The sequence below is a fragment of the Mercenaria mercenaria genome, chromosome 13 (assembly GCF_021730395.1).
Source record: "Mercenaria mercenaria strain notata chromosome 13, MADL_Memer_1, whole genome shotgun sequence".
Lineage (NCBI taxonomy): Eukaryota > Metazoa > Mollusca > Bivalvia > Venerida > Veneridae > Mercenaria > Mercenaria mercenaria.
In genome coordinates, this window is record NC_069373.1 from 57,165,494 (window position 1) to 57,192,303 (window position 26,810).

Here is a 26,810-nt window from a genome sequence, read left to right on the forward strand (position 1 = left end):
ATGATGGGATGTAGATCCTATTTTGTAACTTCATGCATGGTTTTTAAAATAATATGATGAAGTTGTACTCACTAAACGATGTGTCGCGAGCAAGACAGCTCGTTAGGTCAAAGGTCCTAAACTCTTAACTATCTGCCATAACTATTCATAAATCCAAGGGGAGTATCCTCAAAGCTTTGTTAAATACCATCTATGTATGTATATATTTATGAGAAAAATTTTAGCTACTAGTAAGGTCGGTGACTATTGTAAAGGTTATCTGCATCTATCGTCCGGTAAAATTTGTTACAATAACTTTGTTCTGAAACTATGAAGATTTAACCAAATGGTCTGAGTAACAATCAAGCTATGAAAAAAATTATTTCGAGAACCACTTTATGCTCCAAATTTGCAGGTTAATTTAGGGGTACTACAGAATCAAAGTGATGATCTTTGCGGGAAACACCACTATACAATGATTATTTTCTGCTTTATTGCCACAGTTATTCTTGCTGTAATACTAATTTTCTATTTACATATCCTTATTGTATAAGAAACATGTTTGTTGTTATTGTAAAGTGTTTAAAGAGAACATATCTTTTACAACAAAATTCTTATTTTTTTCATTGTGAAAATGGCAGCATTCAATCTTTTATTTCTTTTGACTTTATCTGTATGATGTTTGTGTTTGTGTATAGCAATTGTTAGCTCATCTGATTTTTTGAAAAAAAAATGATGAGTTATTGTCATCACTTAATCGGCGTCGGTGTTGTCTGGTTAAGTTTTATGTTTAGGTCAGCGTTTCTCCTAAACTATCCAAGGTATTGCTTTGAAACTTGCAACACTTGTTCACCATTAATAGCTGACCCTGTACAGCAAGAAACATAACTCCATCCTGCTTTTTGCAAGAATTATGGCCCCTTTTGGACTTAGAAAATATCAGATTTCTTGGTTAAGTTTTATGTTTAGGTCAACTTTTCTCATAAAGTATCAAAGCTATTGCTTTGAAACTTGCAACAGTTGTTCACCATCATAAGCTGACCCTGTACATCAAGAAACATAACTCTGTCCTGATTTTTGCAAGAATTATTGCCCCTTTTGGACTTAGAAAATCAGATTTCTTGGTTAAGTTTTATATTTAGGTCAGCTTTTCTCATAAACTAACAAAGCTATTGCTTTATAACTTGCAACACTTGTTCACCATTATAAGCTGACCCTGTACAGCAAGAATCATAACTCTGTCTACTTTTTGCAAGAAATATGGCCCCTTTTGGACTTAGAAAATATCAGATTTATTGGTTAAGTTTTATGTTTAGGTAAACTTTTCTCCAAAACTATCAAAGCTATTGCTTTGAAACTTGCAACTGTTGTTCACCATCATAAGCTGACTCTGTACATTAAGAAACATAACTCCATCCTGCTTTTTGCAAGAATTATGGCCCTTTTTGGGCTTAGAAAATCATGGGTAGGACAATTTTTCTATTGTACAAAAAAAATCAGATGAGCATCAGCACCTGCAAAGTGGTGCTCTTGTTTTATTGTTCCTGTCACAATGGCAATATTGTTCTTTTTTTTCTGTAAAAAAATATTTGAGTTTTAAGGTAGTGGAAATGGAATGACAGTCAGCAATTGTCTCCAGTTAGATTCCTTATTCAGTGTATGTGTTTGAGCATTTTTTGATCTTTATTGAAAACCATGTTCTTGTCAAGGGATAACTTGTCCAAAGAATGCCAAAAAAAAACAAGAATACTCACTGACAATGTCACACAGTAATTGCAGATCTGTCATTACAGGTTTACTACCTTCAAACTATTTAGCTAGTCATTTTGTTAACCAAGAATTGTTATGCATGTGTGTGTGTTTTATGTTAAGTATGGTAATATCATTAATAATTGTGGGGTCTGATTTTTGTGAACCTCTTGGGTGATTGGGTGAGTCAATAAACAAAATCGAATCCCAATAAACAAGTTAAAAATTCCCATCTGTTTTATATTCAAGATCTGAAATCCATGAATTCATATGCACGAGAAACATCTGTTTTGGCTCAAATCACTACATTTCATGAGCACAGAATCAACCCTTACCCTGCTAAATTTTATATAATGAACCTGTCCATCTTTCAATTTGGACAGTACCATTAGCTGTTAAAAGGGGTGCTTACCAAAAAGTTACTGACTAAATGTCAAACAGTGCAGATCTTGAACAGACTGCATGGATATGCAGGCTAATCAAGATCTACACTGCTCGCAAAGGCAGAATCAATCCTTTCCAGCATGAAAAGGGTTAAACAAGTTCACAATGATCAATTTTAAAATCTAATATTATATAATCATACATATTTGTAGCCATAAAATTACTTGTGGGTACATAATTTCATGGTTTACACATTTTAAGATAAGATTGATAGAAAATTTGCAGTTTTGTAGGGATTTAATTTAATGGAATTTACAGAACCACTAAATCCACAAAAAACTAGAGATGCTTTTGAGAAAAGCGCATGTCTCCCACAACTGCCTAATCATCTAAATAGTAAGTCAGTCTTTATATACTGTTTACTTAATCCACATGTGAATGCGCTTTCCTGACACCAAAAGGACGCCTATACTAACTGCGCAAGAAATCTGAGTGTTTTTGGTAAATCAAGGGCCATAATTCCGAAGTGCCTAGGCCGATTTGGCTAGTTAAAAAACCTGGCCGAGCACTTATTGGCAGACACATTTTGTTGAAGTTTGGTGAAGATCGGATGAGAAATGTTCGACTTAGAGTGCGGACAAGCTTTGTGACAGACACACACAGACTGGAGTAAATCAATATGTCTCCCACACCACTGTGTGGTGGGAGACATAATTATAACTGATGTCATTGCATTGATAAAAATCAAAATTACAAACCACTGTAACAAAAAGAGTTAACAATTATAGGTTGTATTATCTTTGTTTTGGGAAATATGCACAAGTTCTGCAGCGGAAATATTGCGCGACTTAAGGAGTGCAATATTCTTCTGGTAAAGAACGAGTGCATATTTCCCAATGCGAAGTTAATAACCTTTTTACTACATACATAAACAGGGTCTGTATGAACAATAATACGTGAAATACTAGGTGCCTACATCAGTTAATTAATACCAAAGACTCCTATTATTTAAGTAATGTACCAAACTGAATCTAAATTACAAAATTTAAACAAGAGGGTCATGATGGCCCATTATCGCTCAATTGCTTTCTTGAAAAAAATTCTTTGCTAAAGCTAAACAAGTAACCCCATGGGGTGGGGTCAGTTTGACCCCGGAGGTCATGATTTGAACAAATTTTGTAGAAGTCTACTAGGCAATGCTACATGTCAAATATCTAAGATCTAGGCCTTCTGGTTTATTTTTAGAAAATTTTTGAAGATTTTCCTATGTGAAATCAAGTGACCCCTGGAGCGGGGTCAATTTTGACCCCGGGGTCATGATTTGAACAAATTTGTAGAGGTCCACTAGGCAATGCTACATGTAAAATATCTAAGCTCTATGCCTTCTGGTTTATTTTTAGAAAAAAATTGAAGATTTTCCTACATAAAACCATGTGACCCTTGGGGTGGGGTCAATTTTAACCCCAGGGGTCATGATTTGAACAAATTTTGTAGATGTCCACTAGGCAATGCTACATATGAAATATCTAAGCTCTAGGCCTTCTGGTTTATTATGCCCCCCTTTGAAAAAGGAGGGGTATATTGTTTTGCAGATGTCGGTCGGTCGGTCGGTCTGAATGTAGACCAATGCGTTTCCGGATGATAACTCAAGAACGCTTGGGCCTAGGATCATGAAAGTTGATAGGGAGGTTGGTCATCACCAGCAGATGACCCCTATAGATTTTGAGGTCTGAATGTCAAAGGTCAAGGTCACAGTGACCCTGAATAGTAAAACGGTTTCCGGATGATAACTCAAGAACACTTGGGCCTAGGATCATGAAAGTTGATAGGGAGGTTGATAATGACCAGCAGATGACCCCTATTGATTTTGAGGTCAGTATGTTAAAGGTCAAGGTCACAGTGACCCTGAACAGTAAAACGGTTTCTGGATGATAACTCAAGAACACTTGGGCCTAGGATCATGAAAGTTGATAGGGAGGTTGGTAATGACCAGCAGATGACCCCTATTGATTTTAAGGTCAGCATGTTAAAGGTCAAGGTCACAGTGACCCTGAACAGTAAAACGGTTTCCGGATGATAACTCAAGAATGCTTAGGCCTAGGGTCACGAAAGTTGAAAGGGAGGTTGGTAATGACCAGCAGATGACCCCTATTGATTTTGAGGTCAGTATGTCAAAGGTCAAGGTCACAGTGACCAGGAACAGTAAAATGGTTTCCAGGCAATAACTCAAGAACACTTTGGCCTAATGTCAGGAAAATTGATAGTTAGGTTGGCCATGACCAGCAGATGACCCCTATTGATTTTGAGGTCATTAGGTCAAAGGTCAAGGTTACATTGGCCAGGAACAGTTAAATGGTTTCTGATCTTCTTGTCCAAAACCATAGGGTTAGGGCTTTGATATTTGGTATGTAGCAAAATCTAGTGGTCCTCTACCAAGATTGTTCAGATTATTTCCCTGGGGTCAAATATGGCCTCACCCCAGGGGTCGGACCACATGCATAGTTTTTTGTTCCAAAATAAAATTTGACCTTGATTTTGACCTAGTGACCTACTTTCACATTTCTCAGGCTACAGCCTTCAAATTTGAACCACAAGCATAGTTTTGTGTACTGAAATGAACTTTGATCTTGAGATTGACCTAGTGACCTACTTTCACATTTCTGAAGGTACAGGCTTCAAGTTTTGTGTTCCGAAATGGAATTTGTGTTTACAGTGAGCATATAATTTCTGTTCCTTGTGCAATTACTGAATGCATCAAGGGGGGCATTTCGTGTTCGACGAGCTCTTGTTTTGAAGATTTTTCTATGTACAATCAAGTAACCCTATGGGGCGGGTCAATTTGATCCCGGGGGTCATGATTTGAACAAATTTTGTAGAAGTCTACTAGGCAATGCTACAAGTCAAATATCTAAGATCTAGGCCTTCTGGTTTATTTTAAGAAAATTTTTGAAGATTTTCCTATGTAAAATCAAGTGGCCCCTGGGGTGGGGTCAATTTTGATCATGGGGGTCATGATTTGAACAAATTTTATATAGGTCCACTAGGCAGTGCTACAAGTCAAATATCTAAGCTCTAGGCCTTCTGGTTTATTTTTAGAAATTTTTAGAAGATTTGCCTATGTAAAATCAAGTGACCCCTGGGGTGGGGTCAATTTTGACCCTGGGGTTCATGATTTGAACAAATTTTGTAGAGGTCCACTAGGCAATGCTACATGTGAAATATCTAAGCTCTAGGCCTTCTGGTTTATTTTTAGAACATTTTTGAAGATTTTCCTATGTAAAATTACTCACTTTTATTCGTGAGTAAATCAATTATTCACTTATCCCTTGTTACTAAAACTACAAATACAACAAAAAAACGAATAGGATACAGGCAATTTTATTTGACACCATTTCGATTAACAAAACAATTGAATAGTTTATTTCAATGTATTCTGTATCTTTCTCAGGAGCGAAGGAATCTTTGATTTACCTGAAAAATACTAAAAACACTGTAAAGCAACAGCAATAACAAGACACCAAAAGGTGCCTATGTTAAGAGAAAAAAATATAACTTTAACATGTCCTATAGCATTGTGAAATACTCTTATCACTGGTAACAATTACATTACTTGATTTGATCGTACATACCTTGTAAATTTTTCAAACTTTAAATAAAATGAAAGTAAATCCATAAATATTGCAATAAAACTCAAAAATTTGTAGTTTGTAGCATCATCTTGGCATCAACCAATTTTGAATAATTGATTTTATATTCTAAATTACTATATGTTATAACAAATATTCGTTTAAATAAAAGGAAAACTAGAGATAATTGAAATTCGCTCTCTGTGAAAACCATTTTACAATAACGGTGCGTGGTGATCAATTTTTAAGTAAAATAACTTTTGGTGTCAATCTGCTCGAGTAACTAGAACACTTGTAATGCAAGTTAAAACTATACACACGCATTTCACGAAATTATCATCAAAGCATGATCAAAATTCACTAAAAAAATTATGTAAGACTTGAAGCATAAATAAAGTATGAATTTTGGAATATAGTAACATGGAATCGTGACAATTTTATTTACTCACTTTATTCGTGAGTAAATCATTATCACTTATCCTTGTTACTAAACTACAAATACAACAAAAACGAATAGGATCAGGCAATTTTATTGGATCACCATTTCGATCGGCAAAAGAGTTTTTAGACTTTAAGACGCAAAATTCAAAGAGAATGCGAATACATAGAAAATGATATTGCTTAACCTGTGTAAACAAGTAATATCAGAGTCATATCTTAAACTTAACTGAGTTGAAGCAAAAAAGAATAATAGGACATTCGTCAAAAACTGTACTGCATATATACTCCATGGACTTCTGACTGGCAATCTCGTTGTCGCTCTCCGGTTGCTGAAGTTTTAAAACGAAGACGTCTCTGTGAAGAAGAACACTGAAATTGCGTTTATAAAACCAATGATTAAACAAATAAAATAATGACATATGAAAAGAATAAATGTAAAATAAACATAGAGAAAGTTAAAAAAGATGTACCTTCAAAGATTAACATTAAAACGTCACAAGTAAGCTTTCACAGCGACATATCAAAAATATCAAATGAGCTTTCACAGCACAGACCAAAACTATCAGATAAGCTTTCACTTTCTAAGTGAGCTTTCGCAGCATCACATCAATTTAACTAATGAGCTTTCACAGCGTCAAATAAAAACAAACAAAATGAGCTTTCACAGCTTCACACAAAACATAACAAGTGAGCTTTCACAGCGTCACTAAAAAAATAACAAGTGAGCTTTCACAGCGTCACACAAAAAATAACAAGTGAGCTTTCACAGCGTCACATCAAATAACGAGTGAGCTTTCACAGCGTCACATCAACATAACAAGTGAGCTTTCACAGCGTCACACAAAAATAACAAGTGAGCTTTCACAGCGTCATGTCAACATAACAAGTGAGCTTTCACAGCATCACATCAAATAACGAGTGAGCTTTCACAGCGTCACATCAACATAACAAGTGAGCTTTCACAGCGTCACACAAAAATAAAAAGTGAGCTTTCACAGCGCACATCAACATAACAAGTGAGCTTTCACAGCATCACACAAAAATAACAAGTAGCTTTCACACGTCACATCAAATAACATGAGCTTTCACAGCGTCACATCACATAACAAGTGAGCTTCACACTCACACAAAATAACAGTGAGCTTTCACAGCGTCATATCACAAACAATGAGCTTCACAGCATCACATCAATAACAGTGACTTCACACTCAATCAACAAAACAAGTGAGCTTTCACAGCGTCACATCACATAAAATGACTATCACAGCGTCACCAAATAAAAGTGAGCTTTCACAGCGTCATATCAACATAACAAGTGAGCTTTCACAGCATCACATCAAATAACGAGTGAGCTTTCACAGCGTCACATCAACATAACAAGTGAGCTTTCACAGCGTCACACAAAAATAAAAAGTGAGCTTTCACAGCGTCACATCAACATAACAAGTGAGCTTTCACAGCGTCACACAAAAATAACAAGTGAGCTTTCACAGTGTCACATAAATAACGAGTGAGCTTTCACAGCGTCACATCAACATAACAAGTGAGCTTTCACAGCTTCAAAATAAAGTCCAATTCGCAACATCGTACAAATTGTCATCTCGCATCGAAATAAAATTAACTTCGAAGATAAATGCTTACCTTATTAATGAATAACTAACTTGCACAATAACAGTGTTGATGATGGCGATCTATATGCTATTGGGCGAAGTTTAACCTCTGGTATGTCATTGTCACTAGCCACGCACTGCACTAAATTGCGATGGTCTGAAAATCAAATTCTAGTCATAATGAAATAATTTAAAGGTAACATGAAATATAATTCTCCGCAACGAAACTTATCCTCATGTTGCTGTCTGTGGCGTTTTTTCAGTAAAAATAAATATTAATTGAATTAAACAAGAGTGGATTCTCATACAAGCGTTAACTCAATACGTTTTAGTTAAAGCTCGTTTTCAAACAGAATTTCAACTTTGTATATGCGGCACTTTAGCCAAGAAAGAAAAGTCTAGATTCCAATGCAAGTAAATACACCCAGGCTGCGCCCTCGTGAAATCATCGCGCCCGACGGACAACCGCCCACCACGCACAAACAGTGCCAAAACACTCATTTTCTTGAAGTTATTTCTCTTCAATTCTACCACTCAAAGGTGGTGAAGTTTAGAAATTAAGAAATTATTTTACGTAATTAATTGTGAAAATGTATACTTAACTGGCATCGAGAAGACTTTTGAAAGCAGCTGTCGTGTGAACAAGCAGGAACCCCATGAACCATTTGTGAATGCATTTTACCATCCAGATTCCGGGTCATTCCCAGATGAGAAAACTAACATTTTCCAGTAAAAACTTCTATAATCCAGGATAGTTATGTAGACAGAAAACCAACCAAAATACAATAAGAAAAAACATACAAGCTGATCAAGTTAAGCATATTTACTATGGTACCCCTTGATATCTATAAAATATTGATACATATATAATCAGTTATTAATCGATGTATGTCATGTAAATAATGAATTAATATCAAAACGCACAAATGTTCGTCAAAACAACTTAAATGTCTAGATTTAAAGAAACCGACAATCGTTCCTTAACACTGTCTTTAACATACCCATCTTTGGCAGACTCGGAACGCCATCTACCGTGTTTTTTCCAAATCCTGTCACTGGTTCCAGAATCAGCACTAATAGTCGCGCCACCTGACGGTAGTGACTTCTTTGCTTTCAAGGATAGCCTGTTTTACTTCTGAAAACATCCGTGTTGGAAGACCAGAATAGCTGCATGTATCAGAAACTTCTTTCCATCTAACTGAATAAAAAAAGCCTGTAAACGAAAACACTATACATATAGATATACAATTTTCACTGCAGACTATTTGCCATCTTAAACACAACTTATGATTTACAATCTAACCTAACGACCAACACTTTACTATTAAACTTGTCAGAACCAAAAATAGAGTTAACATTTTTTCCTTGTATATAAATATGTGAATTATTCTTAAACAAAAGAATATCTTTGATAAACTGCTTTGAAATAGATGAAGGTCCAAAAAAACATCGGAAAATACGGACTAGAAGGCCAGTAAGGAGCGACGAGGGTACCTTGACCTTTACAAGCAATTAAATGATTAATTGCTTTAGGAATCAGTACTACAGGCGGGACCAACCAGTTATTGTCGGATGACCAATTTTGCGAAAAGGCGTCGACATTTTCGGTTGTAGGCGTTAAGTAAAGGGAGTTAATCTAGAAAGTTTAGTATTGTAATCATTGGCGAATCTGTGACAGACAACGGGTTGACATTATGAGGTTTGACAAAAACTTCATACACACAGTTTTTCTCTAATAATTCGTTAACAGCAGAGTCGACAAAATCATTGTTTTTCAAAGCTGACAAATTATTTCGTAATTGAAAGGATGGAGGCTTTTTCGTAAATGGAATTACATAGCCCTCTTCAATAAAATCAATAATTTCATTATTTGACGGACAAATGGTGTTTTTCCCAAAAAGAAATACAATTTTTCAACCTTCCTTTAACGAAATTTAACTGAATGTTTTCTTTGCTCTTCGCATATCCGTAAAAAACTGCACATTCTTTCAACTGGTTAACAGTCTGATCAAAAAAATAGATACTTATCATAAGCAGAAAGTCTGTCATGAAAGTTACTGTTTTGACACTTCTGTTGTTTCGTCAGCTGGCGGCTTGGATACTGTGGCTGTTTGTTTGCCGGCTCCGTAGGGCTGTTGTCCCATGAATCCACGACGCACTGTACAAACGTTGGCATAGTGGCCTTCTTGGCCACACCTGTAGCAAACGACTTCTCCGACATCAGAGCGTCGTCCTTCCATAACCCTTGAGAATCTACTGTTGTTGCGAAAAGAACTAGAACGAGAACTGAGATCCAACATATTAGAGTTTTTCTCTGCCTTTTTCTTGGCGCGCTCTTCAGCGCGACGAATTCTCTTATCATCCTCAGAGTCTGAGGCAATTTCCAAAAGTTCATATTCATTAATGGTAGCCCAGCCAGAGTCGGAACTATCAGCAATTCTTATAAGTTTATTTCTGTGTTTAATAGCACTCCTGGCCTCTTTCACAAATTCAAGAGCTTTATTATCCTCCCGATACGAAACTGCTTTCTCTATGTTGTCAACTATGTCTAATACAGAAGAGTTGAACTCAAACTGTTTCTTGTTAGAAATGTTTTTGAACGACAAGAATGAATCACGCTTTACCTTTTTTGCTGCAGAAGAGGCTGTCCACTCCGAATCCCTTTTTAAATCACTCTGAAAAACTCTCAAATTTGTTGTCGAAATACTCTTTCAGTTCTTCTACAACTTGTTGTCGAGACTCTCTCTCAATATGCCCACGTGGAGAATTTTCCCGCGACATAATATGTTAAATAAATTGTTGTAAGTAAGAAATAACTTTCTGGTGTCAAATTCTTGCCTCGAGTAACTAGAACACTTGTAATGCAAGTTTTAAATACTATACACTAACGCTTAATCACGAAAATATCATGCAAAGCATGATCAAAATTGCATAAACAAAATTATGGTAAAGACTTTGAAGCATGAAATAAAGCATGAACTGGAATATAGTAACGATGGGAATCGTGAATAATTTTATTCAAGTGACCCCTGGGGCGAGGTCAATTTTGACCCCAGGGTCATGATTTGAATAATGTTAGTAGAGGTCCACTAGGCAATGCTACATGTCAAATATCTAAGCTCTAGGCTTCTGGTTTTTGAGAAGAAGATTTTTTAAGATTTTCCTATGTAAAATCAAGTGACCCCTTGGGGGGGGGGGTCAATTTTGACCCCAGGGTCATGATTTGAACAAAATTGGTAGAGGTCCACTAGGCAATGCTTCACACCAAATATCTAAGCTCTAGGGCTTCTAGTTTTTGAGAAGAAGATTTTCAAAGTTTTTCCTTTTGGTTGCCCATGGCAACCAAAATTCTGTATGGAATTCAATTCTTTGAACTATTTTTAAAGAAGACCATCCAAGGAACATCCCTGTGAAGTTTCATCAAAATTGGCCTGTTGGTTTAGGAGATGTTGTTTAAAGGAACGTGTGGACGGACGCTGGACGGCAGACAGTGAGCGATCACAATACCTCACCCTGAGCACTTTGTGCTCAGGTGAGCTAAAAACACAAATTGGTCTATAATTGAACAATTTGTACACTAATGATTAAACGTCTGCATGTTCATTTTTTTTTTAGAAGTTAACCAAATGCAGCACAAATTATAATGGTTTTTGAAAATCTGAACTTGGCAAAGCTACCTTGAGGTGTATTTAGGCCTCAACAGACAGAAGGATTTAGTTGTCCAACACCAACTAAATGCAAGATGTGCAGCCAAATATGATCATGTGTACGATGCTTTTCCTTGATTTTGTAAATCTTAAGTCTCGACTACAGATTACAACATGTTCTATTTTGTAAGTTTTGCCTTACGAACCACCCACGTCTACAAGCAACAAATTGGTAAATTATTAGGGACAATTATGAGGTAAGTGAATGAAATTCCAGAAATAATTGTCCAATGAAGCATAAAATATTCCAATGTTAATTTTAGTATTCATTCCAATCCTTAAAATAAATATTATGAACTTTCACCTCAGAATCCTCTATTTTTATAGCAGCTTGCTCTTCTTGTCTTGATTCAGCTTGACTTCTTTCTCTACGTTCTTTTTCCATGTAGTCTTCCATTATTCTTATTTCCTGTTCCCAATCAATACTGTCTATTAAATCTGGAGACGAACTTTTTCTTTGATTTTCTGATGAGCTTTTGTCCTTATTTTCTGTAGTATTTTGTTTTGCTTCATCTTCAATTGTTTGATTTTGTTCTTTTTGCTGTTCATCAATCACTAAACATTCCTCATCAGTATCAAGCACAACACAATCTGACTCTGTTTTAGAACCACCTGTTATCTTTTCTTTCTTAACATTACTTTTCACATTCAGACAAGTACTCGAACTATTCCTTTCTCTATCTGTCTTATCTATAAGCTCTAAGTATTAGCTATTTCAATTCCTGCACTTTTTGCAATATCTAAAATGTCATTTATATCAGTAGTTTCGGATTTACATCTTTTAGCTGCATCTTTCTGAGCTATGTTTTCACTGGATTTACTAGAGTTTGTATGATGTTTTACTTCAAGTGAATAAATATCAGTCTTCATTATATCACTGAGTGAAGACAGAGATTTTGATGAGCTTCCTAAAGAGTCAACATCGCCAGTTTCACCATCACTTTCAACATGAATACTATCACAGATTTCACCTCTTTCACAACTTCCAATTTCTGTTTCATCAGTTCTCAATTTCTTCCCTTGAGCAATTTCATTTTTTGATATGTATGATTCTGGTTTCTGTGCAATATTTTCTTCAGCATGAAAACCTGTATTTTGTTTTTTGAACACAGTATCGCTGCCTTTTCTTTGACCATTTAGATTTGTTGCAGGAATCTGTTCCTGCAAATTTGAAGAAACATTTCCTTCAGACACTGGCAACGTAAAAAGTACCGGACTTGTTGCATTTGGCCTGACCATGGGAGATCCAGTCCCAGACTGACTAACAACATCCACATTTGCTACATCTGTTGCTGACATATTGGAGCCAGTTGAGCTAGGAACCACTGAAGAAGTTACTGGAACCAGCAACATTTGTTTCCCATCAGGAACAATCTTGAAAGGCATAGAAGCTACCTTTGGAAAACCAATCATATCTTTTGGTGGTACTGCAACATGCACTTTTCCTGATGTGTCTGGTGTAAATCTGATTGGATAAACACCTGTAGCACCTGGAGCTACTGCAGTACCATTTGAAGTTATCAAAGTTCCCCCAGAAGTACATGGAGACATCACAGACCCTATGTTTGAAATATTTTTAATGGAAGAAATCCGCTTACTGAACTACTAGGTAAAGTCACTGTAGCTACATACTGTGGACATGGGAAACCAGCCCTCATGCCTGGGCCAGTTCCATTCACAAAGACACAATTTCCGGACGTATGAACTGCACCAACAGGACCTGGCATTCGTGGAACACTTTGAGGTCCAGATGTACTTGACGTCATTCCTGATACACTAGAACCTTGAAAATTTTGAGTAATAACTGGACGAGTTGCAGCTAAGGATGTCACTGCTGGATTTAAGAAAGGTTTAGTCACTGGGAAGCCAGACATCTGAGAAGCATTTGGAAGAACAACAGCCCTAAATGGTCCACCTCCAGCAGGCGGCTGTCCTGCAAAGGGTACTGGAGAACCATCTCGATCAAGGATAGGCTGTACAACTGCTATCTTGGCTCCTGGAGGTAGCTGACTAGGGTGTATGTTTTTGTCAAGAGGCATAAATACAACATCAGATCCATAAATATTCGGACTTAAACCTGAATTTGCATTTGATATCTGATTTATTTTTGAGGTGCTTATTGATCCTTTAGGTGCTTGGGGCACTGAGGAAACTGGCCCATCGGATTTTTTTACATTTTCAATATTATCAATTAACCCTTGTCCCTGGTTGAGATTATGTGTTGGCACAGATCCATGAATGACAAGATTGCCAACAGATTTAATTGAGGCACCTGCTGATGAAGCTACTCCTTGCTGATGATTGGCAAGGTTTATAAAGCTATGATGTCCCATAGTCTGCCCAGTTGCAGTAACCACAGTAACACCTTGATTTGTCTGGATCCGTTCCAAAGTTGAAGTTGACAATGTCTCATTAGCAGCTGCACTAGCACCTCTTGAAACTGGTCTAGATTTATTACCAGCAGTATTTGATCCACCAGCAGAAGACTTTGCAGCATGCAGTGCCTGTTTAAGTTGTTGTATAGTCAAATTACTATTGCCAGTACAGGCTTTCCATAACTGAGTCTTGTACTTCTTTAAAGCCTTTTCTATGCCTTCCCTAGAAACAGAAAATTTTGATGCAGTCACCCCTTTTTTTTCTTCAGCTATGATCAGATTTCTCAACCGCTCAGCAAATTTTATCTTATCAATCAATTTCTTCTGCAACCTCATATTGTACCGCTTACTTTCATCTTCTGACATTACTTTAGACTTTGTACATTCCTGACCATCATCCACCACTGTCACAACCTCGTCAGTGTTCTTTTCCTTTTTCTCATCCTTACCTACATTATTAGTAACTTTTATTCTGATGGAGAACATTTCGCTGGGAAGTTTGGGTTTCAGTTCTGGTGGAATCACAGCCGGCTTATCAGCCTTCGGTAAAAACTCCAGTAAATAGGCGCCCCACACAATAAACTGACTTTTAGATGTATCACACATGTAATCCTTAGAGATAATGTGTGAGATTTTTGAGAGCATGTTAGTTCTGTCAACCTCCCAATTACAATTTGACATGATCTCCAGCAGTTTGATCTCTGCCTGTGCATCCTGCGATTTATCATCCGATTTCTTTTTTGCTTCAAGACAGACCATCTGGGTTTTCCATTTAGTCTCATCTTGAGATGGTTTCTGAAATATTAAAGGTTATTTCAGTCATATTTACTATCAATACAAAAAATGTTTTGTTCCAATATCTATATGACATGCATCATTCAATGCAAAACTCTGTCAGTCACTTTTATCAGCGGTCTTAATATTGAGAACATTTTTGTTTGTTTCTGATGAAAACTGCCAGAAGCTGTGACTACATAAAATTATTCTGGGTTTGGAGAGTATGCCAACAGACCATGCAGGCTTACAAGTACATACTCACATTCAACATAGGTAAATAAAAATGTTGAAGGGAAACTAAAAAATGCTTTTGTAAAAAAGCGCATGTCTCCCCCAATGCAAAGTCCTATAGGCAAGAAGTTAATAGGGGTCAGGAGCGAAAGTCAAAGAGACACTGATGGTTGGCTGCAATAGGGATCATCTACTTGGCATGTCCAGTCATCCCGCTAAATTTCAACACTCTTGGCCTAGTGGTTATCAAGTCACTGTTTAGGCTCCTGTGACCTTGACCTTTGATCAAGTGACCTCAAAATAAGTAGGGGTCATCTACTCTGCATGTCCAATCATCCTATTAAGTTTCAACATTGTAGGTCAAGTGGTTCTCATGTTATTTCCAAAAAAATGATTTTACATGAACAGGCCACTGTGACCTTGACCTTTAATAGACTGACCCCAAAATCAATAGGGGTCATCTACTCTGCATGTTCAATCATCCTATGAAGTTTCAACATTCTGGGTCAAGTGGTTCTCAAGTTATTGATATGAACTGGTTATCAATGTTCAGGCCTCTTTGACCTTGACCTTTAACAGAGTGACCCCAAAAACAATAGGGGTCATTTACTCTGCATGAACAATCATCCTATGAAGTTTCAACATTCTGGGTCGAGAGGTTCTCAAGTTATTGATTGGAAATGGTTTTCCATGTTCAGGCCCCTGTGGCCTTGACCTTTAACAGAGTCACCCTAAAATCGTTAGGGGTCATCTACTCTGCATGACCAATCATCCTATGAAGTTTCATCATTCTGGGTCAAGTGGTTCTCAAGTTACTGACGGAAATGGTTTTCAATGTTCAGGCCCCTGTGACCTTGACCTTTCACAGAGTGACCCCAAAATTTTTAGGGGTCATCTACTCTGCATGAGCAATCATCCTATTAAGTTTCAACATTCTGGGTCAAGTGGTTCTCAAGTTACTGACCGGAAATGGTTTTCAATGTTCAGGCCCCTGTGACCTTGACCTTTAATGGAGTGACCCCAAAATCAATAGGGGTCATCTACTTTGCATGTACAATCATCCTATGAAGTTTCAACATTCTGGGTTAAGTGGTTCTCTAGTTATTGATCGGAAATGATTTTCCATGTTCAGGCCCCTGTGACCTTGACCTTTGATGGAGTGACCCCAAAATCAATAGGGGTCATCTACTCTTCATTATCAATCATCCTATGAAGTTGCAATATTCTGGGTCAAGTGGTTCTCTAGTTATTGATCGGAAATGGTTTTCAATGTTCAGGCCCCTGTGACCTTGACCTTTGACGGAGTGACCCCAAAATCAATAAGGGTCATCTACTCTTCATGACCAATCATCCTATGAAGTTTCAACATTCTGGGTCAAGTGGTTCTCTAGTTATTGATCGGAAATGGTTTTCAATGTTCAGGCCCCTGTGACCTTGACCTTTGACGGAGTGACCCCAAAATCAATAGGGGTCATCTACTCTTCATGGCCAATCATCCTATGAAGTTTCAACATTCTGGGTCAAGTGGTTCTCTAGCTATTGATCGGAAATGGTTTTCAATGTTCAGGCCCCTGTGACCTTGACCTTTGACGGAGTGACCCCAAAATCAATAGGGGTCGTCTACTACAGCAGCCCTACAACCCTATGAAGTTTGAAGGTTCTAGGTCAAATGGTTCTCCAGTTATTGCTCGGAAATGAAGTGTGACATACGTACGGACGGACGGACAGACGGAAGGACGGATGGACAGACGGACAGACGGACAGACGGACAGGGCAAAAACAATATGTCTCCTGGGGGAGACATAATTAGTCCCGCATGAATATAACTGATCTTACAGTATTCTGTGTAAGTTTGTAAAAAAAAAATAGTGTCAGTAATTCATTTGTCAAATAGTTTATTTTCATAGACTTCTGTTCACAGTGATAAACTGAAACCTGACACTACCTAAATAAATTAAATGTGCAAAATAAAGCAGAGCATGTTAGCAATGCAGAATACTATCTATGTTGAAAATCTTAAAATTTGATATTAAACTGTTTTACCAGTATGTTGCAGTCTTAGATGTTTTTCAAGAATGTGCCTGCAGATTCATAACAGGGCTTGTGTTCACAAAACATTTTCAGTCTCAGCTGAATTTGATAATGATACTTGTCATTTATGTATAAATTGCATGTTTAAAATTATATGTTAGGTAATATATTTCATGATATCATATTGTGGCAGTCTATTTGGATTAACTGAAGTTTACTAAATTTTATGATTCATTTGTAGAAGTAATGATATTAAGGTAGTTCGTCCATACTTGATTTGAATTGAAGTTATGCACCTTTTTGTTAGAATGTTTGACCACGTGTATCATAAAATTTTCATTGCAATTCTGTCAAGCAGTAGAAAGTCATAACGCTGTCAGGACATGTTAAATTTAATAGAATTTTGATTTTAATAAATATGTTCTTATATGTATAGATGCTTTTATTTGATACAGTCTCTTATAATCAATTGATTGGTATATACTGTGTAACTTTATGTTCGTATGTTTATATGTATAGTAATGAGACTCAATAAGATATAATCGAAGTTTGATAACCGGAGGAGGCGTAACGTATTATCGAAAAGTAGAATAATGCCTGGACTCAGCGTACGGAAACAAAAGTCAGTTTATGAATTAAGGACAACCTGTGAGTAAATGTATTAAAATGATACTGTTACTATTCTTCTAAAGTTAAAATATGATATTAAAACATCTTACACGTTAAATAATTCAAAATCTTAAAATTAGCTTGAAAGAGGCGGTTCTCTTTAATCATAGCCAAATATCTCAAAAATATGCACACAGACCTATACATTTTATTTCACCATATTATAGGCCAAATGTTTATTTACGCCTTCAAGAAGTTTCATAAAAATCTACATTGTAGAAAAATTTCTATTCGCGGAAATGTTATGAAAATTGCGTTTTTCCCATAGACTCCCATTATGAAAAACTGCCCGAGATCGAAATTTTTCAAATCAGTCTAGCAAAAAATCAAGCACACGACCCTATCTTTTTTATTTGCTGAATTTTCTCAATATATTCCGAAGTTTTGAAAAATCAGAGTTTAATCAAATTCTACATTGTAGAAAAAAGTTCGCTCCTAACGTGCAGAACTACCTTAAGTACAAAATGTACTGCAAGATTCTTTCTATTTTGTATCACTTTTCTGTAGCCTATCTAACTTTTTATACTGTTAATCAGTTTTGAAAATATGTATCCAAATACGTATATGTTATCCTCTTAAAAATTAATAAAGTCCTTACTTACTTACTTACTTATTGCTTTTATAGAGAGATTTTCTTCATTTTTTACAGAATGCTTAAGGTGATTTTTGTATACCGATATAAATAGGTATAAATAGATATACTCAGGAATTTATTGCATTGATCGATGGGTAGCTGGGAAAAATGATACTTTACTGTATAACCGATTTTACTATTCAAGGGAAGTAACTTACATTCATCTTAATTATCCCCCCGCCAAAGGCGAAGGATTAAATGTCCGTCGTCCGTCCACAAAATCTTTGTCCGGAGCATATTCAAAGTACTGAGGATTTCTTCAATCATCACTGATAGACATTGGGAGTCAGTGTGCAAGACAATACTCACTTTGCCTATTTTGAGTTATTCCTTCATATTTCTTAAATTGTCCTGGAGCATAACTCCAAAAGTACTGGAGGGATTTTCTTCAAACTTCATACACTGATAGAACACATTGGGAGGAAGTGCAGTGTGCAAGAACAATAACTCTACCTTGCCTATTTTTTGAGTTATTCCCCTTAATCATATTTTCTTTAAAAAATTTGTCCGGAGCATAACTCCAAAAGTACTGGAGGGATTTTCTTCAAACTTCATACACTGATAATACACATTGGGAGGAAGTGCAGTGTGCAAGAACAATAACTCTACCTTGCCTATTTTTTGAGTTATTCCCCTTTATCATATTTTCTTAAAAAAAAAATTCCGCAGCATATCTTTTTCATGCATGGATTTTGATATATCTTGGCACAAATGTTCACCACCACGAGATGGAGTGTCATGCGCAAGAACCAGGTCCCTAGTTCTAAGGTCAAGGTCACACTTAGAGGTCAAAGGATACTAGAATGAAAACCTTGTCCGGAGCACTTCTTCTTCATGCATAGAGGGATTTTGATATAACTTGGCACAAATGTTCACCACCACAAGACAGAGTGTCATGCGCAAGATCCAGGTCCCTAGGTCTAAGGTCAAGGTCACACTTAGAGGCCAAAGGTCAGATACAAGAATGACTTTGTCCAAAGCATTTCTTCTTCATGCATGGAGGGATTTTGATGTAACTTGGCACAATTATACACCATCATGAGACGAAGTGTCATGCGCAGTTCCCTTCTTTAGAATTACTTCCCTTTGTTGTTACTTTAAATAGCTTTTATTGTAACTTTTTCGTTACTAGTCGTAGGGAAAAATCGAGACACTTTTCATTACACATGCATGTAATCATTGAGTGTATTTTGACAATTCTACTAGGATTTGTGATACAACTTTTTTAAAGTAACTTCAAGTTGTTACTAAAATACTAGTTAAATTTATATTGACCACAGGAAAAAAAACTATTCTGTGTAACGTGTATCAATTTAGGTTATTTTAAGCATCTCTGAAGAGTTTTTTTGGACTGGAAAAAAGACTTAATTTTAAACAACACAAAATTAATTCATGCAATACAGCGTAGAGTAAAGAATTTTGCTGTGCGACTATTTGTGACATTCTGGCACTCTTGTTCCCTGTTAGCTTTCCATTCCTCCTTTTTACAGTAGCCATATAGAAAAACATCATACAGCTATACTGTTCATGAAAATTAATAAAATTTAGTAGTAAACCACCTCACCACTGAATAATTCTTTCTTCCACATCTTTAAAACCCCTGATGTGGACCACAACTAAACGGTTATTCAAAGCTTCTCCCAAAATGAATACTTTCAGACACTAACTTGCCAGGAACTTTTGCCTTCAATTATAATATGCCCGGCGGGGGGATTGAACATGTCTAACATGGCTCTTGTTGGTATTAGTTTCAGGAATGTGTTTATTTTACTAATGTAGGATTACATAAGTCTTGACAATTCCTTGAGGTACTAATGATTAATCCCGTACTGCTATTTGACTGGACGGGATTTACAGTTTGCCCCCATCTGTCAGTCTGTCAATCACACAAAGCGGGATCCTGTGATAACTTAAATAATACAGGATATTTTTTTTCATGAAACTTGATACATGGGTAGATAGCAACAAATTTGGTTGAAATAGCAACAAATAATAAAAAAAATATGACTTAAAATAGGATTCTGCAATAACTTTATAAGTACAAGAGATTTTTTCATGAAATTTAGTGATTAGGTAGAAGACAGTGTGCATATTGTTTTGTTTTCTCCATTAGTTCATCTGTCTGTCCTTTTGTCAGTCACAAAATGTAGATTCTGTCATGACTTAAAAAGTACAAGATGATATTTTTTCATGAAACTTGATACATTACATACTTATTAGATAGATGGCAATATGGAGAATATGCACATCCTTTGGTTTTGTTGCTATGGTGACTAATGTAGTTGCTATGGGAACAGGTAGTCCAAAAATATGAGAAAACGGTGACTGGTAATTCTGTGATAAAAAAGTACATCAAACTTTTCCAGGTAACATGACTTGTAGATTGTAGGTTATTTGGAGAATTCAAATGTCAGTACATAGTAAAAATGTCCATTTAACCCTTACCCTGTTAAATTTCAATAATGGACTTATCCATCTTTCAATTTGGACAGTACCATTATCTGGGTGCTTACCAAAAAGGTTCTGACTGAATAGCAAACAGTGCAGATCATGATCAGACTGCATGGCAGAATCAATCGTGTCCAGCATGATAAGGGTTAAATAGGGGACTTTTATTGCTGGGCAGTAGTCTAGTTTACTTAAGATTTTCTGCATTATTTTTTCATTATTTTTTAAAAATTGAAACAAGTTAAGACCTATTCCAGAACTTCAGTGGTGTTTGTTTTTCTGTAAAAAGGTTGTACTATTACTTCTGAACTGAGCTCTGTTCAAGATGTTGATATTGAAAATTTCAAATATTTTTTTGCAAAATACAGTTTTGTATAGAGTTTATAACTATCACTAGCATAAACTTGATTTGATTGCATTGCAAAATGTGCATGAATGATTTTCTTAAAGTTTCATGATTTTCAGTTTAATACAGTCATAGATATTATAGCTTAATATATGACTGCATATTTTATACCAGTTGATGTTGAATATTTTAAATTTTATATTATATGGTACTTGGTACATTAAATTTATACCTACATAATAAATATTAGTTATTGTATGTTTGTAAGACAGTAAAACATCTACCAATCAAGCTGCAAGATGATGAGCAAAATTCTCGAGTGTGCCAGGGTTTTGGGCAATCCAAACATAGGTAGATCTTAGGAAATCAATTGGAGTCGCATTATTTGCTCAAGTGAGCCTCGGTGCCCGAGCCATCAAGTCTGGACAGTAAACAGTGTACATTTTTCAGTAAAGAATTACATTTGCTAATGTAAACTAATATTTGCAGTTTATTATTTGTACAGTTCTGTTTAGAAAATGCTTAAAAAATGCACTTATAATGTGAGAAATGGAAGTAGGGTTTTGTAATGTATTAAATGTCTCTCACACAGCAGGAAGGTTATGATATCCAAGCTTCAGAGTCAAAACATTGGTCTCTACACAGTTTACAGGCGCACTTAATACATTACTGTCCAACTTCTTGGTGATCGAATACTCTACCAAAGTTCAAGCCTACAGCTGAGATGGTATTTTTCCACCATTTAAAGCTTAACAAGCAAATTCGATGAATTGGAATCCCCCGCCGAAAGGGTCAGAGTTGAGGAACGGCAAAAAAATATATCCAGCAAAAAGTTAAGAATGTTACCAAGAAGCAAATAATTTCATTAGTCAAAATCAAATTAAAAGAAAATGAATGGTTTGTTTGGGTGGGGGGTGGGGTGAGGATACAACAGTTTACATGTTGATTATAACTATTGATAGAAAACGAAAAATAAAAAAAAATAAAAAAAAAAAATGGGGGGGGGGGGGGGAGGGTGAGGGGGATGACCAAGGTAAGGTGGTGACCAGGTGTAGGTACACAACATCACATGTTTATAATAAATGTTCATGTAAAAGAATGAAAGAAGTTTAATGAAATTCTTCCCATTGGTTGGTTTGTTATGTACAGATCTGTGGATTTTTAAACAATTAAAGGGCAATAACTATATGGAAAATTGACCAATCGAAAAAAAACTTGAAGGGCATCGTCGCAGTATCTTGGTTCATGTCTATTTCAAGTTTGATGAAATTCTACCTGCTAGTTACTGAGAAATGGCTGCAGACGGACATTTTTCATTAAATCAAGGGCAATAACTTTGGGGGAAATTGACCTATCAAAAAAAAAACTTGATGGGCATCAGCGCAGTATCTTGGTTCATGTCTATTTCAAATTTGATGAAATTCTACCCGTTAGTTACTGAGAAATGGCTGCAGACGGACATTTTTTATTAAATCAAGGGCAATAACTCTGAGGGAAATTGACTAATCAAAAAAAAAACTTGACGGGCATCATTGCAGTACGTTGGTTCATGTTTATTTCAAGTTTCATGAAATTCTACCAAGTAGTTACTGAGAAATGGCTGCGGACGGACGGACTGACGGACGGACAACGCCATTTCAATACCCCCCTCCCGATTTCATCGGCGGGGGATAAAAATGACCTGAGAATGCATTTTGTTAAAACCTAAACCACTACCAATTTGAAAGTAAAACAACATACCTGTAAATCAATTTAAAGCCAGTAAATACTTATAACATGTAGGTGACATGAAGCTGCAAAATATGTTCCAGGCGGGAATATCAGTTTTAATGCTTCCATTGCTGCAGCAGATGAAACAGTTGAACAGTTTCAGTCAGTACATGTATCTAGACTAGCTTCTATACTTTGATAGATTTTCAGTTTTCTGTTATATTTTAAAATCATTAATATAGTCTTTATCCAATAAGAAAATATCCAGAATAGACAGGCTACGGACAAAATTGCTTTAAAAGAACAGAATGTTTAGCTCAGTTATTGGAAGAATAGTAAGAGGAATTTTACACCTAGGTATTGGTGCCACTGTGTCTCATCTTTGTTATAAATTTGTGTGCAAAGTCATCATTTTCTCGGTAACCATTGCATATACTGGATTGAAACTTCACACAAGGGTTCCTAGTCATTGATTCTACTGAAACAACCAAATTAGATAATTCCTGATTGAACTAGATACAAATTTTAAACAGTAGCCTTTTTTGCATAGAAAATTTGCTTGAACTTTTACATACAACTGATTACCAAGCTGTATCTCAGTTACAACTGAATGTTTTGGACTGGAACTTCACACAATGCTTCCCCCGTCCTCAGACTTAGTGATATAATCAAGTTTAATTTTGGTTGAGGCTGATAGATATTATAGCCCTTTATTCAGCTTAGAAAATTTGATTTAAAGTTTTGCAAGTAATGTTGAAGCTGTAGCTCAGAAAAAGTGTATTCTGTGTATTGAACTGAAACTTCACAGTCATCAAAGCTGCTGAAATAATTAAGTCAGATAACTTGGTTGAAGTTATTGTAAATTATGGCCTTTTTCTGCGCAGAAAGTTTTACTCTAGTTTTGCATACCATGAAAAAAAAGTTACACAAGACTTACCAAGTTATTTCCTTTGTTCTGTTTAAATATTGTCCAATAGTTGAGTGCCCTGTTCATAACTTTTTTAATATATTGTTTAATATCATGAATCTTTGGTATAGAAAGAAAAAAAAAACAACAAACAAACATAGTTGAAGAAACTTCCTTGTTTCATCCTTTCTCAGTTTTTGCTGAATTATTGAACCTTAAACCAGATTCTGACTTCAACTTTGTCATAATACCATTCCAGCAGTTTTTTCCATCTATGTCTTTATGATCAGCTTAATTCTGTTTTATTGCCCAATTTATTAATGTACAGTCTTTTAAATTATTTTATGTATTATGAAATCAGTAACATGCTTTGTAGGCAATGCATAAATTTAAATCACTGCAAATAACAAAAATTCCCATTAATTTTTAGCTCGACTATTCGAAGAATAAGTTGAGCTATCCTACTCACCACGGCGTCGGCGTCGGCGTCACACCTTGGTTAAGTTTTTTCGTACCAGTCCACATTTTGACAGTCTTTTGAGATAAAGCTTTGAAACTTCCAACACTTTGTTTACCATCACCATGGCCAGTTATAGGTAAGAGCACTTGACTCCATCAAGGATTTTGGCTGAATTATGGCCCCTTTTGACTAAGAAATCATGGTTAAGTTTTTCGTACCAGTTCATATTTTGACAAAATCTTTTAAGATAAAGCTTTTAAACTTTCAACACTTGTTAACAATCATCATGTCCAGTTATAGGCAAAAGAACATAACTCCATCAAGGGGTTTGGCTGAATTATGGCCCCTTTCGATTTAGAAATCTTGGTTAAGTTTTTCGTACCAGTTCATATTTTGACAGTCTTTTGAGATAAAACTTTGAACCTTCCAACACTTGTTAACCATTACCATGTCCAGTTATAGACAAGAGCACATAACTCCATCAAGGATTTTGGCTGAATTATAGCCCTTTTTGACTTAGAAATCTGGGTTAATATTTCGTATCAGTTCATATTTTGACAAAGTCCTTCGAGATAAAGCTTTGAAACCTTCAACACCTGATTACCATCACCACGTCCAGCTATAGGCAAGAGTACATAACTCCATCAAGGATTTTGGCTGAATTATGGCCCCTTTTGACTTAGAAATCTTGGTTAAGTTTTTCGTACCAGTTCATATTTTTTGTAAAGTGTTTGACATATGGCTTTGAAACTTTTATCACTTGTTTAGTATAGTAGTCTCTATCTGTAGGAAAGAGTATATAACTCTGTCATCTATTTTGGCTGAAATATGGCCCTTTTTGGACTTTGAAATTGGTTCTGTTTTCATACAAGTCTACGTTTTGTCAAAACTATTTGACATATGGCTTTTAAAATTCGAACACTTGTTTATCATCATGATTTCCATCTGTAGGCAAGAGTACATAACTATTTTGACTGAATTATGGCCCTTTTTGGACTTTGAAATTGGTTCATACATTGCCATTTAGTGCAAGACTTATCCAAGAAATACAGGAACATTGTTTGTCTAATCTATTTATTTCTTTTGTCTGAATATTTGTGGAAATATTTTGACCCCATTCTTCAATCAATTCTTCGAATAGTTGAGTGCGCTGTCGTCAGACAGCTCTTGTTTGAATCCCTGCAAATAACAAATATTCCCACTAATTTTACGTCTTTAATTTTAAACATACATTACAAATATATTTTCCCACGAAATTGCTATTTTGACTGAAACTTGATTTTAAAATTTGTTACATTGAAACGTACAATGAATTTACAGTTGTAATCTCCCATCTCCTTTCATATTTGTAAGATAATCTGATATTTACTCAGCTTTAACCAATACCCTGCGAAATTTCTATAATGAACTTATCCATCTTTAAATTTGGACAGTACCATTTACTGTTAAAAGGGGTGCATACCAAAAAGATACCGACTGAATGGTGAACAGTGTAGATCATGATCAGACTGCATGGATGTGCAGGCTGGTCATGATCTACACTGGTCGCAAAGGCAGGATCAATCGTGTCCAGCATCATATTTAGGGTTAAGTTAGCTAAATAGGGCTTTTCATATTTTACGAACTATTTTACTTACTTCGATGTTCTTTCACAATGATTAAATTGTATAAATTTCTCTGTAAACATTGAAAATGAAACTGAAGAAAAACATCTACTGACTTATTTATTGTATTACTTCAGATATGCACTGAAGTGTTTATAAACGGTTTATAAACAACCTATCCTGCTATGCTGTTTGAACTTCGTTTTCAATGGTTAGGCCACTGTGAAATTATTTGAAAAGCATCATCCATATCAGCTTTGATCCAACACTGCCTTCGCCAAAGCAGTAAAAAATTTATTCATCATTAACATTTTGTTAAATGTTATATTTCTTTTTAATTACAGGTGCTTTTTAGAAAAAGAAACTGATAGAAATGGGAATTGAAATTACAGGTTTATAACTCTTATAACTTTTTACTTGGGTTCAAATGTGAATTTTGAATTACCTTAAAAGCTGTGTATATATATATATATATAAATATTATAGTTTTATTTCTCAAAAGAGTGTTATAAAATAGTGTCAAATTGTTGTAAATATTGTACCAACAGTTAATGTTTCTCATTGTTCAGTGTAAGTGATTCGTTCAGGGAACAGTTTTATTTAGCAAAGTAAGTGGTTATTTTAACTTCTCGGGGTATTGCTGTAAGTAATAATAAAGGATGTTTGAATGTCTTGGCTTGTGAGGGTAGATTAAATAGCTCAAATTGTATAGAATACTGTAGTATCAGTATTTCAGGTGTATTTATAATAGGTTATTTAACATCGTTCTGTACCAGTCTGCGATATATTTGGGCTAGTGCCAATTTTTCAAATGGGTATGTGTCCAAATTTATGCCATATTTTACAAGACAATGTTAAGTAATCTTTTTATTCTATGCTTATTTTACTTGGTAAAAACTGGACACTAGACAGACAAAATTCCATCTTTTAAATCTACACAGAAACATTATATCAAGTTTTTATTGATATTAATATTCATTGGATTTTTTATCAGTCAATGACTTTTATAGTTTTGTTTACCTGGAGATTGGAATCAAACTAATATATTGTACCCAGTACGGAAATATAATGGATGGTCATGTGGTATAGTAGATATAAATACAATGTATCAGCATCTGAGGA

General features: G+C 35.6%; 1 protein-coding gene across 2 annotated transcripts in view; it reads right to left on the reverse strand.

Annotated features, from left to right (window-relative positions):
• Positions 1 to 8,597: 8,597 nt before the first annotated feature.
• LOC128547953 (uncharacterized) overlaps positions 8,598 to 26,810 on the reverse strand; it is a 31,796-nt gene continuing 13,583 nt past the window's right edge. Inside the window, exons 2-3 of one of the 2 annotated variants that reach the window (XR_008366806.1) lie at positions 9,848 to 14,666; positions 8,598 to 9,002 (exon numbers count right to left, since the gene is read on the reverse strand). Coding sequence is in view for 1 of the 2 variants with exons in the window: in XM_053521919.1 (XP_053377894.1) it covers positions 13,056 to 14,630 (1,575 nt within the window). In the remaining variant the exon portion in view is untranslated. Of the gene's footprint in view, positions 14,667 to 26,810 lie in introns of both variants that reach the window. The other variant, XM_053521919.1, reaches the window with a different exon arrangement.